The sequence below is a fragment of the Magallana gigas genome, chromosome 5, assembly GCF_963853765.1.
Source record: "Magallana gigas chromosome 5, xbMagGiga1.1, whole genome shotgun sequence".
Classification (NCBI taxonomy): domain Eukaryota; kingdom Metazoa; phylum Mollusca; class Bivalvia; order Ostreida; family Ostreidae; genus Magallana; species Magallana gigas.
In genome coordinates this window covers 30,779,405-30,803,412 of record NC_088857.1, presented here as the reverse complement: position 1 = coordinate 30,803,412, position 24,008 = coordinate 30,779,405, and the positions used below count along the sequence as shown (strand labels likewise).

Below are 24,008 nucleotides of genomic sequence, written 5' to 3'. Positions count from 1 at the left end.
AGCAATTTCTGATCACTTGAGAATTCATATATTAAGTTTCTCAATCAGTCACCTTTATTTTGTTATATTAAGGCATTATTTATGTAATTCAAATTGCTTAGTACAGTATGACACGTTTACTTTAACTTTTAGGAAAATTTCTTTTTACATCGGGAACGCTCTTCAAATAATTGAAAACCAATATTGTTATCTGCGTTTTACAGACGCTTTAGGAAGAGAATTCGGGCCAGAAAGATGGCTGAATTAACTCAGCTTATGGATCAAGAGATCCCTGATGGACGCCAGCATCTTCAAGATAGTTACAAAAATCTGGAGAAAGTAGCTCAGTATTGTCGGGATAATTATGTTCAGGTGAAAAATTGTCAAGATCATACTGTCTCTGTTTTTGGATAGATGTATCCCCAAGATGAGATGTTAACACCCAATTTCAGGATGTTTTTAATTGATGCCTAGCTCTTTACTGATTTTATTATGAATTTTTTTCGTTTATCTCTTCTAAGTCATAGTAACTTGAATTGGCAGGATGTTGGTGTGTTACATCCATGTGTTTCATACTGAAGTGTAGTAAATAGCACCAGCAATTTTTTAAACCATTATTTTCAAATCTTCATTTTTCACAAAGACACCCCTCTCTCTCTCTCTCTCTCTCTCTCTCTCTCTCTCTCTCTCTCTCTCTCTCTTGAAATTTGGTTATGAGTATCATTTTTGAATATTTTTTTAATATGCATATCATATAGACATATACAGTACTATCTAAGTATCTGTTGGTATAGCAACAGCATAGTTTGCGCATGCAAGTCCTGCTCTATGTAAATATTCAATAATTAAACATTTGACACCTTTAATAAAAAGGTGTGTAAACTGTCACTCAGACTTAGAGTATCATGAAACGCAGAAGCCATTACATGTTTGTGTTTTCATCCAATGTCTTATGAAACACAAAAATCATAATTTGACACCCATAGGATTGTCACATCTTTCTGCTCTTTGTGACCTGACTTTAAAGAATGCATAGATGCTTGATAATGACTGCCATTTTTTTCCTTTGTTTTAAGGCTACAGACAAGCGTGCTGCTTTGGAGGAAACCAAGAACTACACCACACACTCTCTGGCCAGTGTAGCCTACCAGATCAACAGTTTGGCCACTAACTTCCTCAAGCTGCTTGACCTTCAGCAGAGTCAGCTGGCAGAAATGGAATCAGGAGTCAACTACTTGGCACAGGTGCAGTATTCACATGTTCTTACTTCTTAAGGATCAGAAATGTTTTGGCTTATTTGTCATAGCAAAAGTATGCTAAGATTGTATGCATTTTAATTTTAAAGGGTATAGATTTTTAGAGGATTGAAGAACTTTAACTGATTGGCTGATTATAAAAGTAAACCTGTTGTAGAATTACACAGACAAACAATTAAAACTGCATTAAAACAGTTTTGATGATATTTCTAGTGCTGCAATCAAAGCAAACCAACTTGCAAAACAATTCTATATGTTGCTTGTCTTCTGACGTTATGAGGATACAGAGATGCAAGTCTTGACTCAGTACTTCTATGAAATGTCTTGTTTTACAGACAGTAAATATTCACAAAGAGAAGGTGGCAAGGAGAGAAATCGGTGTCCTGACAACCAACAGGAGCTCAACCAGGCCGACTGGAGTCAAGAATGGCATCATCTTTCCAGAGCAAGCAGAGAAACCCACAAAATACCAGCGCAAACCCATAGATTACGCCAGTCTGGATGAATTAGGTCACGGGGTCAGGGTAAGTGGCTGACCTTAGTTGACCTATGACCTCCAATGATGACAGTTACATTTTCTGTTGTTTTTTTTTTTTAAATCAAGGTCAATATGATCTTCGTGTACATGTAGCTTGCCCTTATTTTCCTCTAGCTCTCATTTCAAAGCATGATCACAAGTTAACTGTGAAAATATAACCTTAATATCTGAATGTTTAACAAAGTTCACCCTTCTATGTTTTGATTATGTTGGTAAAAGAAGATTCATGTCATACCATTTGATAAAGAGACTCCTATGTACATAGCATGCTTAATTGCCTTGTGATGTCTTTAGCAGTACACATGTATTGGATATCATTGTTTTGCATGTATCGGTGTGTTGTACTATAGATCTCTTTCCAGGTACAAGAACCGGGTTTAATGCTCAAGGTAACATGGTAGTGTTTATGTTCGGTGTAGTTTGATTCAAATACCTGACCCTGGGTGTGGTAGCTCACAATTTTCACTCACTGCATGCTCCTAAATGTCACTACTGCATACTGTAAACCAACTTTAATTGGTGTGCTGAGAAAATTCCACAAGATTTGTGAGAAAAAAAATTTCATATTATTTCGAGATAACGTCCTAATTGCAAATATTTCTCACCCCCAGTCTTGATTTTTGTTGAAGTTCATGTATAAAGGATCTGTGGCAAAAACCAATTGCTGCAGAACTAGTTTATTACAGGTGAATTGTGAAATAAATAAGCTGCATATAAAAGTTGGTTTACAGTGCTCGGTACTGCTTGATTTTGTTACACTGCGTTTACAACAGGGTACATGTAGTAGTTGATTTGAGGAGGAATAGGAATAAAAGTTCAGCAATTTGAAAGATAAATGTCAATTTGAAATTTTTATTAACTAGGTAAAAAATGTGTATGCATTATAGAATTCTAAAAAAGGTTGAAAAAAACTCTCCCAGACCCATTAAGTGACTGTTATAGACACCAAATACAAGCGATTATGGTTAATTCATTTATATTTAAAAAGGAAATAACATAACAAAATATAGGCATCTTGTTTTTGCTTAGGTTGGTTAATCAGATATAGATTGTTTGAATATATTTTATTGCTTAAACATACATGTACCGGTATACAAATGGTATAAATTAATGGGATGTAAATTATAGATAAAATAAAAGTCTTTTTACAAGATTTAACTTCTCAGTAAAATAGATAGCCGTTGGTAACAGTAACTTTTTAAATCCTATACTTTTTGAAAGATTTAGCTGAATTTGTGAAATAAAAAGTATAGTATTTTCTACAAAGTTACGACAGTTGAAATATTACAATTCTAGGTACATGTAAAAAATATCAATACACCTGGGTGTCTGCTCATGGTTACTTTTACATCAAATCATTTGTACATCTGTCAGATTTGTTTACAGGTGTTAATGTTTAGAGGCAGTAAATTAGAATACTGGTTCCTTTACAGCCAGTTTATGGGCAGATTTTTTGTATGAATTTGATCAGATTTCTTTTATCGATAAGTGCTTGAAACTTATGTTGTTATTGTGTTTATATTTATACAATTTTTACTGGCATTTTTATTTATTTTTTGTTAAACTTTATATTGTTTTGTAATGTCCTAGTGTGCAGGAAGTTAAATACAATACATGAAGATTTCAATTTTTTTTTCAACTATCAATAAGTAAATGTACTAGTATCTAAATTCATGTACGGTAATACTGAATGAATGTTTGTGAAAGAAGAGCTCAAATACCCATGGGCTAGTTAAATTTCAATTAAAATACAGTCATGTAATTGGTTGATTTTAGTTCATTTATTTAACTTTCTTTTAGTTCATCATTGATTCTTATTATACAAGTGTTTTACAGAAATAAAACTAATATTATGATAAATCTAAGTTTACACAGCAAAGTTGTAGAACCGATACTGTCTTTTTCACCTTCTTTAGTTGGGAAAATATAGTACATGTACTGTGATACATCTAATTAACAATTGCTGCCTTTTATATATATGTTTGTGTAAAATAAAATTTGACTGCAAATCGAAATCCATAATTTCAAATTGGAGCACCAAAAAAGAAAAACAAAACAAAAAAAGTCACAGGGCATCAAACTTTTCTCTTCACCACACAGCCTTAGACAGCACTGCTTTTGTAGTATTTGTGTGAAGAATTAATTTGAACATACTCCAGACTCCACCTTAAACCAATTTATTAAATAAACAGTAATTTAACTTGAAGTATATTATATTTTATTCCATATCTAATACATGTATTGATATACTGCTATTCGGTGAATGTTAAGGTGCTTGTAGAATAACTTCCTAGACCTGATTATATATAGTCTGTAGGTAGAAAAATACATGTAGATACAAATATTCATGTATAACTGTAGACTAGAGTGGTCAAGGGAAATTCATATTAATATGTCTTTTAGTTTTACCATGATGTATGATAACATACAATAGTGTATTTCTCATGTATGTTTAACAACAGAACTCTTTATTTGAGAATAACCTAAAATTTTAAATAATTTTTGCTAACATTTCATAGGTACATTTGAATTTCTTTATCAATATCAGTTGATTTTTAAAACAATTTTTTTTTCCAGCATTAATTAATCGATTGGTGTTATGAAATTTTGTAAACTGTACTTTACAGTAGCATTCTGAAAGATTTTAGTTTAAAACGCATTTTGAATGAAAAAATTCAATTTATTATTATCGACCGTTTTAAGTTTATTAATAATCATCTTATGAAATTGCCAAAATAAACAGAATGAGCATTGAATATGAGCATGCAGTTATCATTGAATACCTAATAAAGGAATATAAAAGTCTATTTACCAGCATTAGAGGTAACAGAACTCATTTTCATTATCTCATCATTTGGATTGACTTTTTTGCTGATGGTAATAAATCATCATCTTTTTCACAATTTTTAAATGTGAATTTTCGGTTTTATGATAATTTCATATTCTGTTTTACAAACAGGGTAGTACCAAACCTGCTCGAAGCCCCTCTATCAGTAGCAGCTCATCCTCCCAGGCTCCGACGTCGCATCCCCCCACACCCCCAATGAACCGGGCTGGGGGCACCATGGGGAGGAATGCTGGAAGTCACTACAGAACCCCTGCCCCTCCTGTGGCCCCACCCTCAGTCCCCTCGGTCCCCTCACAGTACGGACCTGGACCTAATAGTTACACTGTTCAGACCACAGGGCTACCAGGTACATGTAATGGAAAATTTAAATATGTGTAAACCATATATAAATGAAGTGTGATTTAAAGTTGAAACAGAATTCATGTAAAGTACATTAAATACATGTATGAGGTTACAGGGTGTAGCGAAAATGCTTATGACAAATTTGTGCTTTCATCAGCAGGGTTAATTTCATTCTTCATAAGTCTTGAAACATAAAATAAACTAAGCAATATAATGAATTGCAATTAAAATGAATCCAAATTATTCTTTGAAACCTGGAACACGTCATGCTAAATTTAGCGTCCTACAATATTGTGAACAAAATTATGTATGTTCTAGTCTGTGATTACTTTAATTCATGCAATGTATGAGCTTTGCACCCAATAGATTAATAGTTTAAATGAATTACAATAAATATTTATTTAACATTCTCCAGGTCAGTCTCGATCTTCGACAAGAGGAAGTAATTATGGTCAGATGATGGCGCCTTCCATGGCCCCACCCCCTGCTCCTGCTCCACCCCCACCGGTAGGAATGGCCACGCCCATGTCACACCCTGGTCGAATGTCACAGTCCGCTGTCGGTAAGTCTGGTGGTCAGTTACCATACAAACATGTATGTTGTAAAGCAGTTATTCAAAGCAGTTTATTACAATTGCCACGGCAGCTTTATTGTACACAGAGTTGTTATGCTTAAATCTTTCTTTGTAAACGGAATTCATTACAGAGATTGTTTTTAGTTTAATGGTATATTGATAGATTTGAATTTTCTGATAATGATATGTATAACGTTGAAAAGAATAAATCTGTAACCATTATTTTCAAATTTTAAGCAGTTGATGTGTACCTGGTATGCGTATGAAAATATTTTGCTTTTGATTTTGATTTTATGCTTGATGTTGATAATAAGACATTTATTGACAGGTCCAAAGATGTCTTTACATGTGTACTGTTTCTCTAACTGTTATGTTATTTGCATGTAAAAAAAAAAATGTCATTGCCCATAAAACTTTTGAGTAATAATTTAACTACGGTACATTTAAATTTAAATTTCTAATGGCATACCCAAGTATGTACTGTCTATTTGGCAAAAATGCTTCAAGTGAATGTTGCTGTCATTAACCATCTGATGATTAAAAAAAAAACCCAACAGATATTTAAACTTTATCGACATGAACAATAATAAAAGGTGCTTCTTTAACAAATTTGATACTGTAAGTTTATGTTTACTAGGGAAGAGCTTGTAGCAGTTCTTTCTATTCAAAAGATTCCCATTATGCCCCCCCCCCCCCCCCCCCCCATCACCAAAAAAAAACAGAATATAAAAAAGAAAAACATTTTATTTAATGACAGCGTAAATAAGACTTAAAATGCCTGAATAAAATCACAAATTAAATCAGTTTGCTGTAAATTAGTTTTTGGAGTCCAGCTCTTGTCAATGCTTTTTGTCAACCCTTGTCCTGCAGTCAGTGAGCTCTCTCTCTCTATACAAAGAAAGGAGAGAGGAGCATGGTCATGGCTGGGCTTAGCATGTGTTGATGTTGTGGTCTTATTTCAGACAACTTACCGCCACCCCCCTCACCCGAGGTTCAGCAAGGAGTGGAAGTGCCCAATGGTATTCTGGAAGGTTTGCATGCTTTTTCCTGCCCTTTTTTTTCCCTCACCAGCCTCTTTTCCCTAGCACATCACTGCTTTGGCTTGTTGTTTCGCTTTGAGGTGGTTTGCTTCATCTCTTCATCAACAAAACTGATCTGTGTTTGGTTTAATAGGTACTGGAAAATCACTTACAGTTTGAGGTGAATGAATAGATGTCTTATTTTGATGATTACAAGATTCATATTTTCAATATTTTAATATTCAGTCAATTTTTTTTCTGTACAAAATTAAAAGATAATCAGTTCAATAAAACTGAATTTTTTTTCTTCATTAAACTCAGGTTTATTCCCCTCATGATGTTTGTGATTTTACAGTTCATTTTAGTTTCAGAGAATCCTGATATGCTGACTATTGAAGTAACAAAGGGACTTAATATATAGTGACATTTGTTTTATATTAGAGTTTCTTTTTTACATTAATTTTAGATTCAGCAGTTAGCTAGGATAGATTGAGATTACATATATTTAATACATATATAAAATTTAAAATGTAGAAAAAAAATTGTGCTGCTAGTAGTTTAAAAAAATACATTTACCTTCTGTAGGAATGTGTATTAATGGAGAATGTGTATTTTACATATACATAGACACATACATGTGTGTGTCTATACATGTAGTTTACATGTAGTTTATACGTATAGACACATACATGTAATATGTTATACATTTAGTTTTACATGTACTCACTAATAGAGGCTAATACATGTACTCACATAGACACATGCTCTGATTGTTAGCATCTGTCCATTAGATATGAATGTATGCATACTAATGGAGAAATTATAATACATGTATTTGTATGGTCTTGGTTTGAAAAAAATCCATCAGGTTTAATATGGTTATCAAAAAGATTATTACAGGCATATACATTAAATCTTATAATTCTGCAAGATACACATCAATTACCGGTACATAACACTAATTAAGGTGGTATGGCCATAAATTATGTTGATATTATTGTGGATCAAATACATTAAAATCAAAACTTTTTCATTGATTTTGAATTTTTGAATTTTACAATATTAGACCCAGAAATATGTTTTTAAAATTTTCCATAAAAATATAAAAGCCCCAGTGGGATTCCAACACATGACGTACAGATTTGTAGTAAACGCTCTAACCCATTGCGCTATGCTGTTAGGTAACAATTTTTTGAAAGAACATATTTATAAAATTACACTTAAATTTATTGTTTTTTTTTGTGCTAGGAGTCACAACATGGAGGTTTCCCATTTCACCTTAATACATGTTGTTTCTCATGTACTTTAATGTTCAGCAAATTTACTCCTTTTATTACTGTTATAAACACAGGGATATACATCTCTACTAGATGAAAATAGACAGAGTTACCTAAGAATCAGATGAATTAATGTCAAATTTTACAATAAAGGTTTTAAGATCAGTGTTAAGAAAACATTGTTAAACATAAACATGTCTAGGTTTACCAATTGCATTAATAAGCATAAATATAACTGACATAACATTTCTATATGTAATATTACTGGATTTTTAGCTCACCTGAGCTTGTGTGGAAGCATCTTCAGGTAGTGTAGATTCAAGTTTGCTCAAATCATGGTTCCCAGGGGTAGGGTGGCATATTGAGGGAGGGGGGGGGGGGTCAAGTTTTACATAAGAATATATAGAGAAAATCTTTTTCTCAAATATATTCAGCCAGAAAAGTAATAACTTGTATGAAAGCATCTTCAGGTAGTGTAGATTCAAGTGTGTTCAAATCATGGTCCCCAGGGGTAAGGTGGGGCCACAATGGGGGGGGGGGCAAATTTTTACATAGGAAAATATCGATAAAATCCTCTGGAAAAGCATTCAGCCTAAAAAGTTGTAACTTGTGTGAAAGCACATGTTGTACAGAATATAGTTTAGTTCTATGGAGAAAAGGGGGGCATGGAGCAGGGGATTTTTAAATAGAAATAGAGAAAAATCTTTTCACAAATACGAAAACAAAAAAACGGCTTGGTATTTACCATAAAAATATGTGGATGAAAATTTGCAGATTTTTTAACTTTTTGTGCAAGATTCACTGTACTTATTTTTCAAGATATTTGGATTTTAATACTTGATAAGAGTTAAGGCTATATTGTTGCTCAGGTGAGTGATGTGGCCCCTGGGCCTCTTGCTAACTTTGAAATTTATATCAGAGCATGAACTCCAAATTATATAATAGTGTTGTGTTGTGCATGTACTATGCCTAAATAGTAGTCAGGGTTTGATACATAGTGCACGAGCCAGAGGCGAGTGCACTATGTATCAAACCCTGACTACTATTTAGGCATAGTACATGCACAACACTACACTATTGTTATTATTATGCCGACTGTTGAATATACTGACGTGCTTTGCTATAAGTAGCTGTGACGTTCGAGGGTTGACAAGTCCCTAAAAATATTCACCGGAAAAGCAAGCGTTTGTTGTTGGGTTTTTTTCTTCAAATTAATCAATTGATTTGCTTGTTTATTTAATCAACAAGTTGTTGTACAATAAAAAGTCAACAGAGGTTTATGTTCTTTTCAAGTAATGAGAGACGTTTGGCCTTACCGAGAAAACTCGAAATGTTTAGCAGACGAAATCTCATTGAATTTTTTTCTTGTACATTCTTTATAAAGCGTCTTTTAAAAAAGCGTTTTTGTGATTCTCATGTAGAATTTCTTTGAAAAATGTTCAATCAATTTGTTCAAAAGTTTAAAAGAAACTTTAACTTTAAAATTACCGTCAATAATAAAGTGTTTTTGGAAAAATGAATAATTTTAATTGCTTGATGTCAGTCGTATATATCTACGTTATATATATATCAATACCGCATATCTTGATAACTGCTGCTTTAGCGGAGCGGTAACGCGTAGGACTTCACGCTGGAATGATTTTAGCATCGTGAGTTCGAATCCCGCTGTCGGTGCTGGAAAGATTTTCGTTGAAAACATTTGCCGTGCTCTATTTCGGCATAGTATGCTTACGCTATATAAATCCTTTGATACTATGCGAAAATGGATGAGGACTTCACGCTGGAATGATTTTAGCGTCGTGAGTTCGAATCCCGCTGTCGGTGCTGGAAAGATTTTCGTTGAAAACATTTGTCGTGCTCTATTTCGGCATAGTATGCTTACGCTATATAAATCCTTTGATACTATGCGAAAATGGATGAGTATTGAATATATAGTGACAAACTGACAGAAGGCATAATAATTTACAATAGATTACTCTAAGAAAACAGATGTAAAGGTTGCATTTTAATTTTTCTTGAATAACTACTTTATGTCAACATCATTTTATAGATTTTTTTTTCTAGCCAATATCGGTATCTACTTTTCTCCAATGACTTCTTGCTATAGATTATATATCATCAGAGTTATACATTGGAGTATTACTTGTGATGTAACAGTATTTAAAATTTACAATGCATTTACATAACATCATAAATGTCATAAACCAACCTTTTTTCTGGTAACCCTGGTACTGGTATATATTCATGAGTTTCAAACTTTTTTCCCCAAATGTAACCTTTGATTAAATGTTAATATATTCAGTCACCATATATATCCTAAAGTTTTGAATATACAAAACATACATGCATACTGTATTTTTTTTTCTCAAACTTTAATATTGCTCTCTCTATTTATTCATGCCTTGAGTATATTTTATCATTTAATCCTATCATTTTTTGTGTATTAAGCTCCTCAAATCATAAGCTGACACACTTGAACAAATGCATTATTAAACTTTACAACGGAAGAGGGATTTTGCCATTTTTCATGCAATTTGTTGCTTTCCCTTACTGATACATGTAATTATATAAAACACACACTGAGCAAACTAAAGCTCTTGGTGATAGTCATGTCACTCTAACAACCTTTAATACGTGTATAAATTATTTAAATTCCATGTTGGGTTTTATAAAATTTTAGGTTATATGTAAAACCAACTTTTTTTTATGTACATATAATTAGTATCACTATGATCAGTACAATTACAATATATGCTACCTTTACCAAAAAAAAAATCTTTGCCCTAATATGGCTGACTATCAAAAAAGTACGTGTTTTTTATGTTTTCATGAACATTTTGAGCAACAATTATAGATATATCAATTATAACCTGTTTGCAGATATATTTTTTTTTTGTATCTAAAGGTGCGAAATTTTGCTTTGCAGATACGAAATAAGCCAATACATGTACTCAGATATTGACTTTCAAATTGATGAAACTGGTTTTAATTTTAGCCTCACCCCCTCTGCCTCCACCCCCACAGGACAACCAACAGTATCCACCCTATCTGGAGCACCCCCTCCCACCCCCAGAGTTCATAGACGACGGTGATGACATTGGATACCGCCAGGAGGAGGACCCCTACGCTGCCACTGGACCAAACTTTGCCCTGCCTGATTGGGTACCTGAACATTACCTGGAGAAAGGTAAGAACACAGAAAACTGTTGTACAGAGATGCAAAAATAGAGGTAGAACTCTTCACAGATACGTGTACAGTAACTGGATTTTTTGTGCCTAGTTTTTAGAGTAAATTTGCAGTTTTCTCTCAACTGTAAGAATTCAGTGACAAAAATTTGTTTGATATCATTTCTTTGGGAAAAAATAAAATTGCAAATTATGAATATGTTTGGAAAAATACAGATTTACCATTTTTGATATACTTAAAGGGAAATTGCATAAAAACTTGATTTAAAGGATAAATCAGTACCCTTTAGGACAAAGAGAGGATTTACAATATAAACAATGCTTGAATTTTTACAGTAATTTTGTGCTGTAATACTTTTATCCTATTATGCTTGATTAAAACTCTTTTCATTGATTATTCAGATTCTAATTCACATGCATTGTTTCTTTACCAGTTATAGCAATTTATGACTATAATGCCGAAAAAGAGGATGAACTCTCTTTCTTTGAGAATTCCGTTATCTACGTCTTGAAGAAAAACGACGATGGCTGGTATGAAGGAGTGTTGAATGGACTCACGGGACTGTTTCCTGGAAACTATGTTGAACCCTGCATGTGATTAGACAGCGATAGGAAATCTCCATTTTATATGTACATGTACTACATGTATTTACAAGTTAAGCATTAACTCTCAAATATACTTGTATGTGTATGAATAATAAGAAACGCTTGACACCCCCCCCCCCCCAAGTATGTACAACTATTATGTGTTGATTGCTGAAGCATACAAAATTTATAATTTTCATTCATTTGAAATTGATTGTATTGTAAATTATGCAGTTAGTGATCTTTTTTTTTTTAAATATGCATAATTACAGTATCTTTGCATCTTCAGATTAAAGATTATTATACATAGTGTAATTTCTTTGTTAAAGATATGTTTAATTAAATTGTAATGTGTACTTTGCAAACACATTCAAATTCATTCATTAATGTAGCATTTTACTAAATCAGCATTGACAGAACTGTTAATCTCATCACGATTTCATATTCAATTCAGAAATAGTAGTCTTCATGTATATATTGTTTATTTCTATGTACTGTACAATGTATAATTTACCATAAACATGAAAATATTAAAACAAAATTTGTATAACATAAACCGTCTTGTTGTTATTGTTGTTGTTGTTTTTTTTTAAAGAATTTACCAAACAGAAAATTTAAAGGTATTAAGCAATGTAAAAGATGAACAGATCTTGTTAGCTCCATGGTTTCTCCTGTGTTAAATATCAAGGAGCTGTGTACTATCAGTTCATATACAGTGTAATGTGTCCAATGTCCTTAATAATCTCGAACAATATTATTTCTTTCCAACAAAAATGTCTTTCAAAACAAATTTACTTGTCTGCCATCCTACATAAAGTCTGCCATCCAGTTGCAATATAAAGTTGTTGGAATGCCACATGTACATTTACATCACCAGAATATCACACCTAATTAATATATGTCCAATCCTAGCAATGTCTATAACAAAATAGCTGAAATGAAATGGAGCATTAGTTTTTGGGTTTCTTTCAGGTATAATTTTTAGGTCACCTGAGTCACTCAGGTGACCTATTGCAATTGGTCTTCGTCCGTCGTCGTGCGTCGTGCGTCTGTGCGTCGTGCGTTAACAATTTTACATTTTTGACTTCTTCTTGAAAACTACCAGGCCAATCGTTACCGTTTTTGGTGTAAAGCATCTCTATGGTAAGAAGAATCTAAATTATGAAATTCATGGCTCTACCACCCCTGAGGTGCCACGGGCGGGGCCAAATATGCAAAAAAAGCCAAATTTTCAAAAATCTTCTTCTCTACTCCCATGCATGTGAGGAAAAAACTAAATGCATGGTTATGTTGTCCATGAAGCCCTCTACCAAAATTGTGAAATTTATGGCCCCTGGGTCCGGGGTTCTGGCTCTAGGGTGGGGCCAATGTGGCCATCTAGTAAAAATGTATTAAATCTTGGAAAATCTTCTTCTCTACTACCATATACATGTACATTTGTCAAAAACTAAATGCATGATTATGATGTCCATGAAGCCCTCAACCTAAATTGTGAAATTCATGACCCCTGGGTCAGGGGTTCAGGCTCTAGGGTTGGGCCAATATGGCCATATAGTAAAAATGTATTAAATCTTAGAAAATCTTCTTCTCTATTATCATATATATTTGTCAATAACTAAATGCATGATAATGATGTCCATGAAGCCCTTAACCTAAATTGTGAAGTTCATGACCCCTTGGTCAGGGGTTCAGGCTCTAGGGTTGGGCCAATATGGCCAAATAGTAAAAATGTATTATATCTTAGAAAATTTTCTTCTCTACCCCCATATATATTTGTTAAAAACTAAATGCATGATTATGATGTCCATGAAGCCCTCTACCAAAATTGTGAAATTCATGACCCCTGGGTCAGGGGTTCAGGCTCTAGGGTGAGGCCAATATGGCCAAATAGTAAAAATGTATTAAATCTTAGAAAATCTTCTTCTCTACTCCCATATATATTTGTTAAAAATTAAATGCATTGTTATGATGTCCATGAGGTCCTCTACCAAAATTGTGAAATTCATGACCCCTGGGTCAGGGGTTCAGGCTCTAGGGTGGGGCCAATATGGCCATATAGTAAAAAAAATTTAAATCTTAAAAAATCTTCTTCTCTACTCCCACACATGTGAGCAAAAAACTGAATACATGGTTATGATGTCCATGAGGGCCTCTACTACAATTGTGAAATTCATGACCCCTTTGTTAGGTGTTCAGGCTCTAGGGTTGGGCCAATATGGCCATATAGTAAAAATGTTTTAAATCTTAAAAAATCTTCTCTACTCCCACACATGTGGGCAAAAAAATGAATACATGGTTATGATATCCACAATCTCCTTGACCTAAATTGTGAAATTCATGGCCCCTGAGTCAGGGGTTCAAAACATGAAAGGGGGGGGGGGGGCGCAATATGGCAATATAGTGTTAATGCATATAATGTTTAAACATTTTCTTCTCTATTCTCACACATCTGTATAAAAAAACTGACTAATAATTATGTTTATCAGGAAGTCCTCTACTGAAATTTTAATTTTCATGTCCCCTCAAGGATGGGTTTTGACTCTAGGGCAGGGCCAAAATGGATGTATAGATGTTAATGCATATAACGTTAAAAATTATTTTCTTTACTCCCACACACCTGAAAGGAAAACTGAATTCATGATTTTGTTGACCAGATCTTTTAGTTTTTCACCAAAATAATAGGTTTCACAGTTCTTTTTGAAACGTGGTCGTCATTACAAATTTATAATTTTTCTACTCCAGTATGAAACCTAATTAATTAGATGCATATATGAGACTCCATGACAAGTTTGTGTATGGGATATATGCTACTCAGGTGACCGTTAAGGCCAATTGGCCTCTTGTTATTGAGTACAGTGATAAAGGGTCAAATAATTATGTGAGTCACATTTATTACGTAAATCAAGACTTTTCATTTTTCAATAAAGTGATTCCGAAATGTCACGAGAATGATTATGACCATCAAGGGCAGAAGTTACATCAATATCATTATGATTACACGCTGTCATTTGTGACCTTGTTAGTATTGTCTCTTATAGTTAAAACCACATGCTTTATTGCAAACCGAAAATCGAGATTTTCTCCTGGATTTGTGGAGAAAATGATACTTGTATACATACACTACAGTACCGATCAGACCCAAACTAACAGAAAGTAAACCCCAACTAAACCCTGGGATTACTTTCTGGGTTTTTACTCTGGGTTTACTTCGGGTTTACTAAAGTGGACCCAGAGTAAACCCAAAGTAAACCCAGAGTAGACACAGAAAGTAAACCAAGTTAGAAGTATACCCCTTAAAACAGACGCTAACTGTGTATTCGGAATATACAAGGGGCAGTAGGATGGTAAGATTAAAGACAGGTCTGCTTCACACTTCAGTGCGTACTGTTGACCTCAAAAGCAATATCCAAGTAAACACAAAAGTAAACCCAAAGTAAACCCCGAGTGGACCCAAATTTTCAAAAAGTAAACCGGGTACCCGGATCGGTACTGTATTAACTGCGAGTGTTGATGACCCTTTGAGACCATTCTAATAAAAAAAACCTTAAAAAGTTTACCGACGAGGATGGGATTCGAACCCACGCGGGGAGACCCCAATGGATTAGCAGTCCATCGCCTTAACCACTCGGCCACCTCGTCTTGTGTATGGCAGGAGAAAACACTCGATATAAACTTATAAGTAAACCATAGAACTTTGTACGATATAAATAAGAAATGTGCTCACACTATTTTTGCTATTGGCGTAACTTTTTGGTTTGATCGAATAGAACCGAAATCAATAACACATACATATCATAAACTATGTACCCACCATATAAGTAAACATTCTAATCATCATTAAAGCGTCACATCAACCTTGAACAGTCGATCTATTTTAGGAATTCTTTCTAAACATTGATCTTGGACGCTAGTGATTAACATAATGATTCAAAAGAGGGTCCACAGCATTTTTAACACTTTCTTATAATCTGAAAGATGTACTCAAAACGGATACGTGCTTAGATATGAAGAGGATTAACATTTGACACAGGGACAAAACGTAAGGAATTTGAATGAAATCTTTTAGTTTTATTACGTTGTGTAGATACTCTTAGTGGTACCTCACAAACGTTACTACGGATTAATCTGGTAACAAGTTTATAGTATTTACACGGTGTTCTCTAAAAACTGCACGATGTATTGGTCAATTACACCAAATATGCCCTAGTGTTTTATCAACTTTATGTAGACAAACTTACTACTCTCAGAGGACATGTATGTCAATGTTTGAAAGTCACTACTGAAGATCGGTGATCTTTGTTTATCATTGCAATTTCATTGCTCCATAAAATTGATTAATGCACCCATAAATGTCTTCCCTTTACCAACTGTGTCTTACAATGTCAGAGTCATTTTAAATTTATTCATACACAATTTCATAGGGTTGACAAAATTACAATTGATGAATTTTTGTTGAGTTTGTAAAGTGTTTGCAAACTATACTGGCCATATAATGTGTAAAGTAAATGTCTTGCAGCATGACAAATTTTGGAAGTGAGACTTGGTTTGGAAAATCATCACAGGATGTGCCGTTACTGGGCCTGGATGAGTTCAGCGATGAGGTGTTTGCTAGCTACACTGGTCCCGAGGATGGACTCGGATTTGTCTTCAGAGACACTAGTAAGAAAAACATGTACATGTTCAATGATTTGCATGTGAAGTATGTGGAAAGCTACTGTAGGTGCACCACCATAACACAGGCAGGGTACTCAAAGGATAAATCTGTAAATGATCAGTTTTATTTTGTTGAGATGCTGTTAAAGTGAAACGTACAGTAATTTTGAGGCATAAATCACATTTGCAGACAAGGCAAGAAGTTAAAAAAAAATGTAAACATAAGCATTGAATCATTATTTTTTTAAATATATAGTCTCATAACTGCATTGGCATGTGCACACAAATTTTCTTAATGCGTTAACATGCACACACCACTGTAGTTATGAAACTATTATCTTTTAAAAAATAATGAGTCGGTGCTTAAGTATCATTTCTTGGTGATGTTTTATTTAATATAAAGTTGCTCCACTTAAATATATATATGAAGGTTAGATGTATTCTTTCCATCATGATCTGCAAATTTACTGTAGTAACAGTTATACATACACACTCACAGAAAACAGATTACCAAATGACCCAAACAAAACCTCTAAAAGTCATCATTAGATGCAGGAACTACATTGAATTCACTAATTATCAGTCCCCAGAGGAAAATGTCATTCGATGCTGAATAATGGAAATTAGTAAATGAAGTGGATGGGAGGAAAATCTATGGTAATGATGCGAGGGAAAGAGCATAGAACGATTGACCCAAAGATAAATCATTTATGCCTTGCAAATTGAGTGCATATGCTGTTACTCATCCTATATGCATTTGTATGATGTATGAACTATTTATATTCAGATATGAAAATGTCATCATCTGAAGATAATTTTATACAGAAATTTTATACCCATGTTGCATATTTAATGACCTTAGTAGTATGATTTTTTCCAACATCTGTATACAAGAACAAAGAAAATAGCAAACAATATCCCTTGAGCACATTAGACATGTCACAGTGATGCATTTATGAAAATTTAAATATTTTAAAATTAAATCTAAAGCTTACATTATCATTACACAGTAAAGCATACTGGTATTTTATTGATACTCATGTTGAAGACTAGGTATGGAAGTTATTTGATGAAGATGGACAAGGGCAATCATATTCATCTTGAAATACTCTTTTTACCTTGAAAATAGTATTTTGATTACTGGTAAATTATAATAGTAAAAATGATCACACGTAGTACATGCCCTGATAAAACAGTGGCCACAAGAAACAAAAGCATTGAAACATGTATATTTAGTAGCAGCAAATGACTTATCATTTACTAGTATATTGTCAGACACATTTGAAGGGTTTTGTGAAGTGAAATAAAAACTCAGAATTCTAACTTCACTAAGACAAAGTTTAACATAGACCTGATAAGTCCATACTATTTTTCATACCATTACTTGCAACATGGCATGAAAAATAACAAAATCTCTTGCTATGCCTATTTGTTGGTGTTCTAAGTTCTGTCCATTCAATAAGATGCTTGTTTCTGTTATTTCAGGCAGCAACAGGGTACCATCTAATACATACATAGAGGCAGCAGGTGTGAAGAACTGGAATATAAAGGACCAGAGAGCTTATGGGATTTGCATGTCTCTCTATGAGCAGCATCCAGTCAATGGCAAGATGTCAGGTACACTCGTGTATAAGGCTTTTACTTTATTACCATGATTTCGATGTATAAATACATTTGTCTCATCTACATGTACATTCAGTAAGCACTTAATATGTTTGATTTCATTATTGAGCATGATCCCCCAAAGCAAATGTTCATTAAAGTAAAAGGTATATGTTTGAATTAACAATTTGTATTGGTAGAGCCTTTGTCCATAGATTTACACATCATCAGTACTTTGTGTTTTACCAAATTGCTTGAAAATTGATGCCTATGAAAATTAACGAATTCACTGTAAGGTGCATTTCAAAAGTGTCTTTTTTAATCTATGTCAGTGCCCTTTTACAAGTAATACACAGTAATAAAAGATCACCTATCAATGTCATAAAAATATTTTTCCTTTTTAGTCTAGTACATTATGTACATGTATGGTATGCAAAGGACATTCATGGTCCTAAGTTTATTAAGGTAATCTACTTTGGTCTATTGCATGTTTGCAAAGGACATTTATAGTCGGAAGTCATTATCCAGTAATCAGTATATAATGTACAATATGATACCTTGCTAAACTTACTTAACTGGACCAAAATAGAATTGGAAAGATGTTGAAGTACATCTGTAGTAAAATGCAAAATAAGAATATGGTATTTCAATCGCAGCTTCTCGGGCCTTTCTGGCAGAGCTTGGAAAAACACCCCAAATGTATGAATTAGGCGTACATGACAAACCCCTCTTTTGTAAAAATTTGATTTAAAACACATCTTAAGATCTGTTGAGATGTGAGCTGGTCTTTTATAAATTTAATGATATATAGTTAAAAATACCACTGAAGAGACATAAAAGATAGTTTGGCGGATATTTAAACTGATGTGAAAGACTCCATTTTGTATAAAATTCAAACATCCAGTGATGTTAATACATTCGAGGGGTTTTTCCGAGCTCTATTGAAAGGCCCAAGGAGCTGCGATTGTATGGTACATGTATTTCTGTCCCTAATTGCCATTTTGGTTAATTGTATGTAAAACATCCATTTTGCCCATTAGCATTGAAAATTCAATACGATGTTTTACAGTAGTTTTTTGATAAGATAGTTAAAACACCAAATTAAAGCCTGTGTTAAATGAGTACATGTAGTTTGATGTTTTCAGGGGATCCTATTGCTGATGCTTTTGCATTGTGTGCAAGGAAAAATAACTGTTTATTGCTGATAGCGGATGGTGTAAACTGGGGGGAGAAGTCTCGACTGGCAGCTAGGTGTGCCCTGTATGGGGCCATGAAGTACGTCAACCGGAAACTCTTCCAGGATCGCCAACAGCCACAAAACACACAGGTAAGTGGAATGGATTATAAAATGTTTTAATGCTAATCCCAAAATTTTCATATCTATCTTAACAAAAATGTTTTGACCATGAAAGATGCCGAGTATACCTGGATAATTTTGGGTTTTATTTTTTATGTTATTTGTGTCAGATCAGTATTGTTTTCTATGTTATCAAAATTTTAATATCATAGTTATATTTAGATTTTAAAATAGTTTACCCATGGTCCACATAAAAATCAAGATTTGAAATAAAAACTGATATATGGTATAAATAAAGAAATTGCAAATATTTTCATTTTTCATTTGCAATTGATTTTGATGAGAATGAAAAAAATATGGAAATGTGCTATGTTTATGTGTGTTTTGAATTTGTATTTGTAGGAGGCTCTTGTGCTTTTAAGACAGGCTTTTGATGCAGCCCATGCCACCATTTTAGAAAGGGAAGGGGGCCTAACAACCATGTGTGCCTGCATGGTCTGTCCAGTGAAAAATTCCCAGCAGTTTGCCATCTGCTGTGTAAATGTAGGGGACAGTTACTGTTACATATTCAGCCATCGCTTTGGTATCAGGGAGTTGACAATCGGTTCACACGATATTACCTCAGAGCGGGATATTCGAGACGCAGGTGGTGCAATAGGACCAGTGTGTGGTAACGATCCGGAGCTCCAGAATCTAACATGCTCACTGTCTTTCTGTGAACCAGGTGATATTGTGTTTCTGACTACAGATGGCATATCAGATAATTTCGACCCTGTTGTCACCAAATCTGCGCTGCCGAAAAAGATCAATGATGCAAACAGCAATGAGCTTTCTCCGAGTTCCGAGAATTCAGGAAAACCTGAAATGGAGCCCAGTGAGAGACATTTGTATGCTATGAAACAAATGGAGAGGGTGGTCTATGAGTTTGAACTGGTTACAGAGGAGCAGTGTTCTGCCCAGGAACTGTGTGGGGCCCTAGTCCAGCATGTTCTCGCTCTGACAGACGCCAAGAGAAAAATACTAGAAAATCCTCAGCTGTACGTCAGAAGAAAACTGACCATGAAGGAAAAAGAGAAACGAGACTCTGACATTGTAAATCAAATGGCTAAAGCACCTGGCAAATTGGATCATGCCTCTATAGTGGCTTTTGAAGTGGGAGTCATGAAAAGGGATGAAAAGGAAATGGAGAATATCCCCCTCATTGAAACTGTGCAAGAACTGGATTCAGTTTCCGAGTCGGATGAGTGCCCCTCAACCTCGGTAACACTTTCTCCTACCCCAAAGAAAAAGTCATCACGTCCAAGAAAACTGTTTGCAAGGATAAAAAATCTGAGTGTAAATACTACTAACGGCCATACCTCCTCTAGTCTCGTCACCAGTCCCAAAAGTGCTTCTGTCTCCCCTAAAAAATTCTCATTCAAAAGGCCACGGTCAAGAACTGCGGAGGCCATGTCTCCTGGGAGTCCAGAACCTGTCTCTCCCCCAGAAATCCCCTCACCCTCATTAGTCAGTCCATTCAATCCATTTCCTGTTCCAGCACCACGTAGGAAACACCGCCAGAGTTCTCATGAGTCTTCTGTATGATTATGATCCTATCATTGAATTATTGCCCCTAATCTGTCGCTATTACTTAAACACTTAAAAAATATTTTTCTTAATGTATGACCTATATTAAAACAAATGGTTGTATGAAGGTTTTATTTGATATTTGATCATTTTTTTAAATTTGTCGTTTTTTAGAACATTAAGAAGATTTTTTAAAATATACATCGTCATGTATGTATAAACATTGAAACTTTTAATTAACTTACATCCATAGTCACCAGGTATTTGATATTAATGCTTTTTAAGTTGCAGGGGCATTTATTTCCAGTAATGGGGAAATCATCACATCAGGGCTGCTCAATTATGCTATGAGGGGATTCAAATTATTTAATGTGTAGTAATTTATTTTATAGCATTATTAATGAATTACTTAGACCAATAACAAGGAATGTATTGCTTCTCAGGCACTGCCCTATTGGGTCAATTTCAAATGCTGTCGAAAAAAAGTTGATTTTATTTCCTTATTCAAAAGGGGAATAACTCAATTTTGAATTTTTAATAGGATATGAAAATTGAGCTATTCCCCCAATGCAAATCTTACATGTACAATGTAAATTAAATACCCACATGTTGTTTTATTTTGTGAAATTTTTAGCCTGAGAAGCAAAACAATAATGTTTTTGGGCCCAACATACTGCAGGGTGAAATATTTTACATTTACATGTACTTACATTGGTGTATATTGCATGCATTATTTTTAACAGTATTCAGCAGCATGGTTGTGTGCATTGTATGGATATTTTTGTACTCGCTTCTGTTGTCCATGGTAGTCATTAACAACTTTGCAAAACATGTAATCATGTATGAAAACAAGTCAATGTAACAATCATTTTTGTGTAGCAAAAGTTCTAGAAGTGTTCAAAATTCAGTACTTATCACTGCCTCACTGCCAGAACACTTTGTGATGTGTCTTCAACCAGTTATGAATATTTGTTTTAAAAGGGGGCATGATCTTGATTTGAAGTATAAATTTTCAAATTGTCCCTTTTTTAATCTTTACAATGCTTCACCATGGTATTTCTAAAGTTCAGCCAAAAATATTAGCGTCAAGATGCAGACCTCTGGCTCACAAATCTTTGTTATGTAAACAAGGCTTGTGCCATGTGTTTGCTAACATTGGTCCAGTATACTGGTAAAAGTCTCTATTTCAAGCATTTACTGTTTGTTTTGAACAGGCTTAAGTGTTTGTTATGTTCAATTTTGGTATACCTGGTGTTTTCTATTCAGCGCTTAATCTGTAAACAAAAACTTGGCTTAAGCTTTGTTTACATTAAAAGATTTGTAAGCACTGTATCATGCTCTTAAATTGATGACTGAGTCAGATGGACACTCAAATTTTGGTTTACTATTAAAAATACACGAAAGGAAGCCAAAAATGAAAAATTAAAATTTTGAAAATTTTGAAAATTTTCAGCTCAAAATTTGATCCTGCCCCTATACATTTAAAAAGGATGTTTGATATTCATTCTCCTATTCTTTCTCTTCATTTATCCTTGTACAATTTTAGAATTGGTTTTAATTTATACATATCTCTCACAATTGATACATACCTTTTAAGGTAGAGCAATGGGTATTTTTTTAAAGGTGAATTTTTTTTTTTGGTTGCTTTCCGATTTATTGTTATTTGCTCAACAGGAATTCATAGAATACTTGTAACAGATAAAATGTTTATACAGTGTATCGTTTGAGATTCTGTAATTCCTGAAGTTGTAAAATAAATTTTTTGTTGCCTGTTCTCGTAAAATTTTAGGAAGTGTGTGAAACATTCTTCGTTCATAGGACAATAAAGATTTTAGAAGAATATATAATGAAGAAACAATCATCCAGATTTTTGTCTTCTTTTGATCAGCTTTTTTGAAAGCCCTGTACACCAGTGTTTCTGTGTGATACATGTATATGACTGTCAGGAATTCAGTTATTAATTTCCTTACGACCAATATCCTATCTTGTGTCACATTTTAAATTGTCAGAAATCTTGCAAAAAAAGGTACAGTGTATTAAAAAATTAACAGTTCTAACTCATTTATTTTGTAGATTTCTAATAAAGAGTATATGAGAATGGGAAAGAGATGTTAAGTTCATAGGATACAATATATATCTTTCTAACTACCAGTACACTTTCTTGTGGAAAATTATGTGTATGAAGTTATCAATTTTTGATATTAGAATTCATATGTTTTCTTATACTTGGTGAGCATTGAGTCGTATCTCATTATCAAACTGGCAACAAGTGATGTTTTACAAAACCTTTCAAAAACATTGATTTATTAGAGATTACGTTGTTCGGGGCATACCTTTGGTGATTTTAATATGTATATTTAAGAAATTTGAATTTCCGGGGGGGGGGGGGGGGGCGGACTCCCAATCACCTTCTAGATCATTAGATCATGAGAGAGTTAGTTTTCTTTCTTCTGCTATTCTTTATTCGTTTGTAATGACCGTCGGTTTACCTCCTTCTGCTTTCATACACTATGTATGACGTAATTTCCATTAAACATTGATTTGATTTGAACATATTTTATTATGCAAAATAATATTTACATAATAGGATTGGGCAGCAGGCAAAGCCTATTTAAGCCTTCTCCACAGCCTATTTAAGCCTTCTCCATTAAACATTGTTCATAACTCAATTTCTCTCTAAACTATAATTTCAGTTAGAGGGATAAAGTTTATTGATAATTAATAAGTTTACTTTTTTGTAACACCCCTTCCCCGAACATATATCCAAACCACTTACTCTGACACAAGACGAAACACTCAATGGCTAAAAAATTATTAATTGAATATAAAAAAAAAGGTCACGTTTTACCTACATATAGAAGTCATATCTAATATTTTATCAAACGTCGAAATAAATTGGTATTAAACACTGACCGCACTGGAATTATTTAATTAAGAGTTATCTTTCTTGACCTACATTATACATGTATATTTTGAGCGATCGCACCAAATCTTGAATATAATTGCAATCGCTAAAGAAATTAAACTCATGGACATTTTTTTTTTGTTATTTGAAAATTTTTGGAAAGTGTGTTATTTAAAAAAAAGATAACATGTATATGTATTCTGTATGTAAAAGAAAATTTTGTGTTCATTTTTTATAATTAGCATTTTATAACAAGTTAATTAAACACTGCATAGATGAACAAAGGGTTATTTTTGAAACATAAATATATTATATGTATGTTTCTAGATTACATATATAACAGACACGTAGAATTATTGTTGAAAGGGATGGGGAAAACCT

At 33.7% G+C, this 24,008-nt stretch overlaps 2 protein-coding genes and 1 non-coding gene across 6 annotated transcripts; 2 read left to right on the top strand and 1 right to left on the bottom strand.

Moving 5' to 3' along the window:
• Positions 1-190: 190 nt before the first annotated feature.
• Positions 191-12,160, top strand: LOC105338255 (abl interactor 2). Of its 4 annotated transcripts, none has more exons than XM_011443273.4 (9): positions 191-351; positions 1,056-1,223; positions 1,571-1,759; positions 2,136-2,162; positions 4,733-4,967; positions 5,379-5,525; positions 6,500-6,556; positions 10,829-11,020; positions 11,454-12,160. In XM_011443273.4, the coding sequence occupies exons 1-9, from the start codon at positions 235-237 to the stop codon at positions 11,615-11,617; spliced, it is 1,296 nt and encodes a 431-aa protein (XP_011441575.2). In that variant the 5' UTR covers positions 191-234; the 3' UTR covers positions 11,618-12,160. The 4 variants fall into 4 exon arrangements, with proteins under 4 accessions (XP_011441575.2, XP_011441574.2, XP_011441577.2 ...); XM_011443272.4 differs by having other exon boundaries at positions 6,500-6,568; XM_011443275.4 differs by lacking the exon at positions 2,136-2,162 and having other exon boundaries at positions 6,500-6,568.
• Positions 12,161-15,161: 3,001 nt separating this feature from the next.
• Positions 15,162-15,243, bottom strand: Trnas-gcu (transfer RNA serine (anticodon GCU)). Its single transcript has one exon. It is a non-coding gene; the product is annotated as a tRNA-Ser (tRNA).
• A 208-nt stretch (positions 15,244-15,451) lies between these two features.
• LOC105338254 (PP2C-like domain-containing protein CG9801) lies at positions 15,452-22,583 on the top strand. The gene is made up of 5 exons (XM_011443271.4): positions 15,452-15,643; positions 16,121-16,263; positions 17,743-17,874; positions 19,005-19,186; positions 19,559-22,583. Exons 2-5 carry the CDS (start codon positions 16,122-16,124, stop codon positions 20,738-20,740), a joined length of 1,638 nt encoding a protein of 545 aa, XP_011441573.3. The 5' UTR covers positions 15,452-15,643; position 16,121; the 3' UTR covers positions 20,741-22,583.
• The last annotated feature ends 1,425 nt before the right edge of the window (positions 22,584-24,008 follow it).

Coding starts and splice junctions, on each gene's coding strand:
- LOC105338255 (XM_011443272.4), top strand. CDS start 235: ATGGCTGAATTAACTCAGCTTATGGATCAAGAGATCCCTGATGGACGC. Junction 4,968..5,378: donor TCAGACCACAGGGCTACCAG/GTACATGTAATG, acceptor AACATTCTCCAG/GTCAGTCTCGATCTTCGACA. Junction 11,021..11,453: donor TGAACATTACCTGGAGAAAG/GTAAGAACACAG, acceptor TTTCTTTACCAG/TTATAGCAATTTATGACTAT.
- LOC105338254 (XM_011443271.4), top strand. CDS start 16,122: ATGACAAATTTTGGAAGTGAGACTTGGTTTGGAAAATCATCACAGGAT. Junction 16,264..17,742: donor ATTTGTCTTCAGAGACACTA/GTAAGAAAAACA, acceptor CTGTTATTTCAG/GCAGCAACAGGGTACCATCT. Junction 17,875..19,004: donor AGTCAATGGCAAGATGTCAG/GTACACTCGTGT, acceptor TGATGTTTTCAG/GGGATCCTATTGCTGATGCT.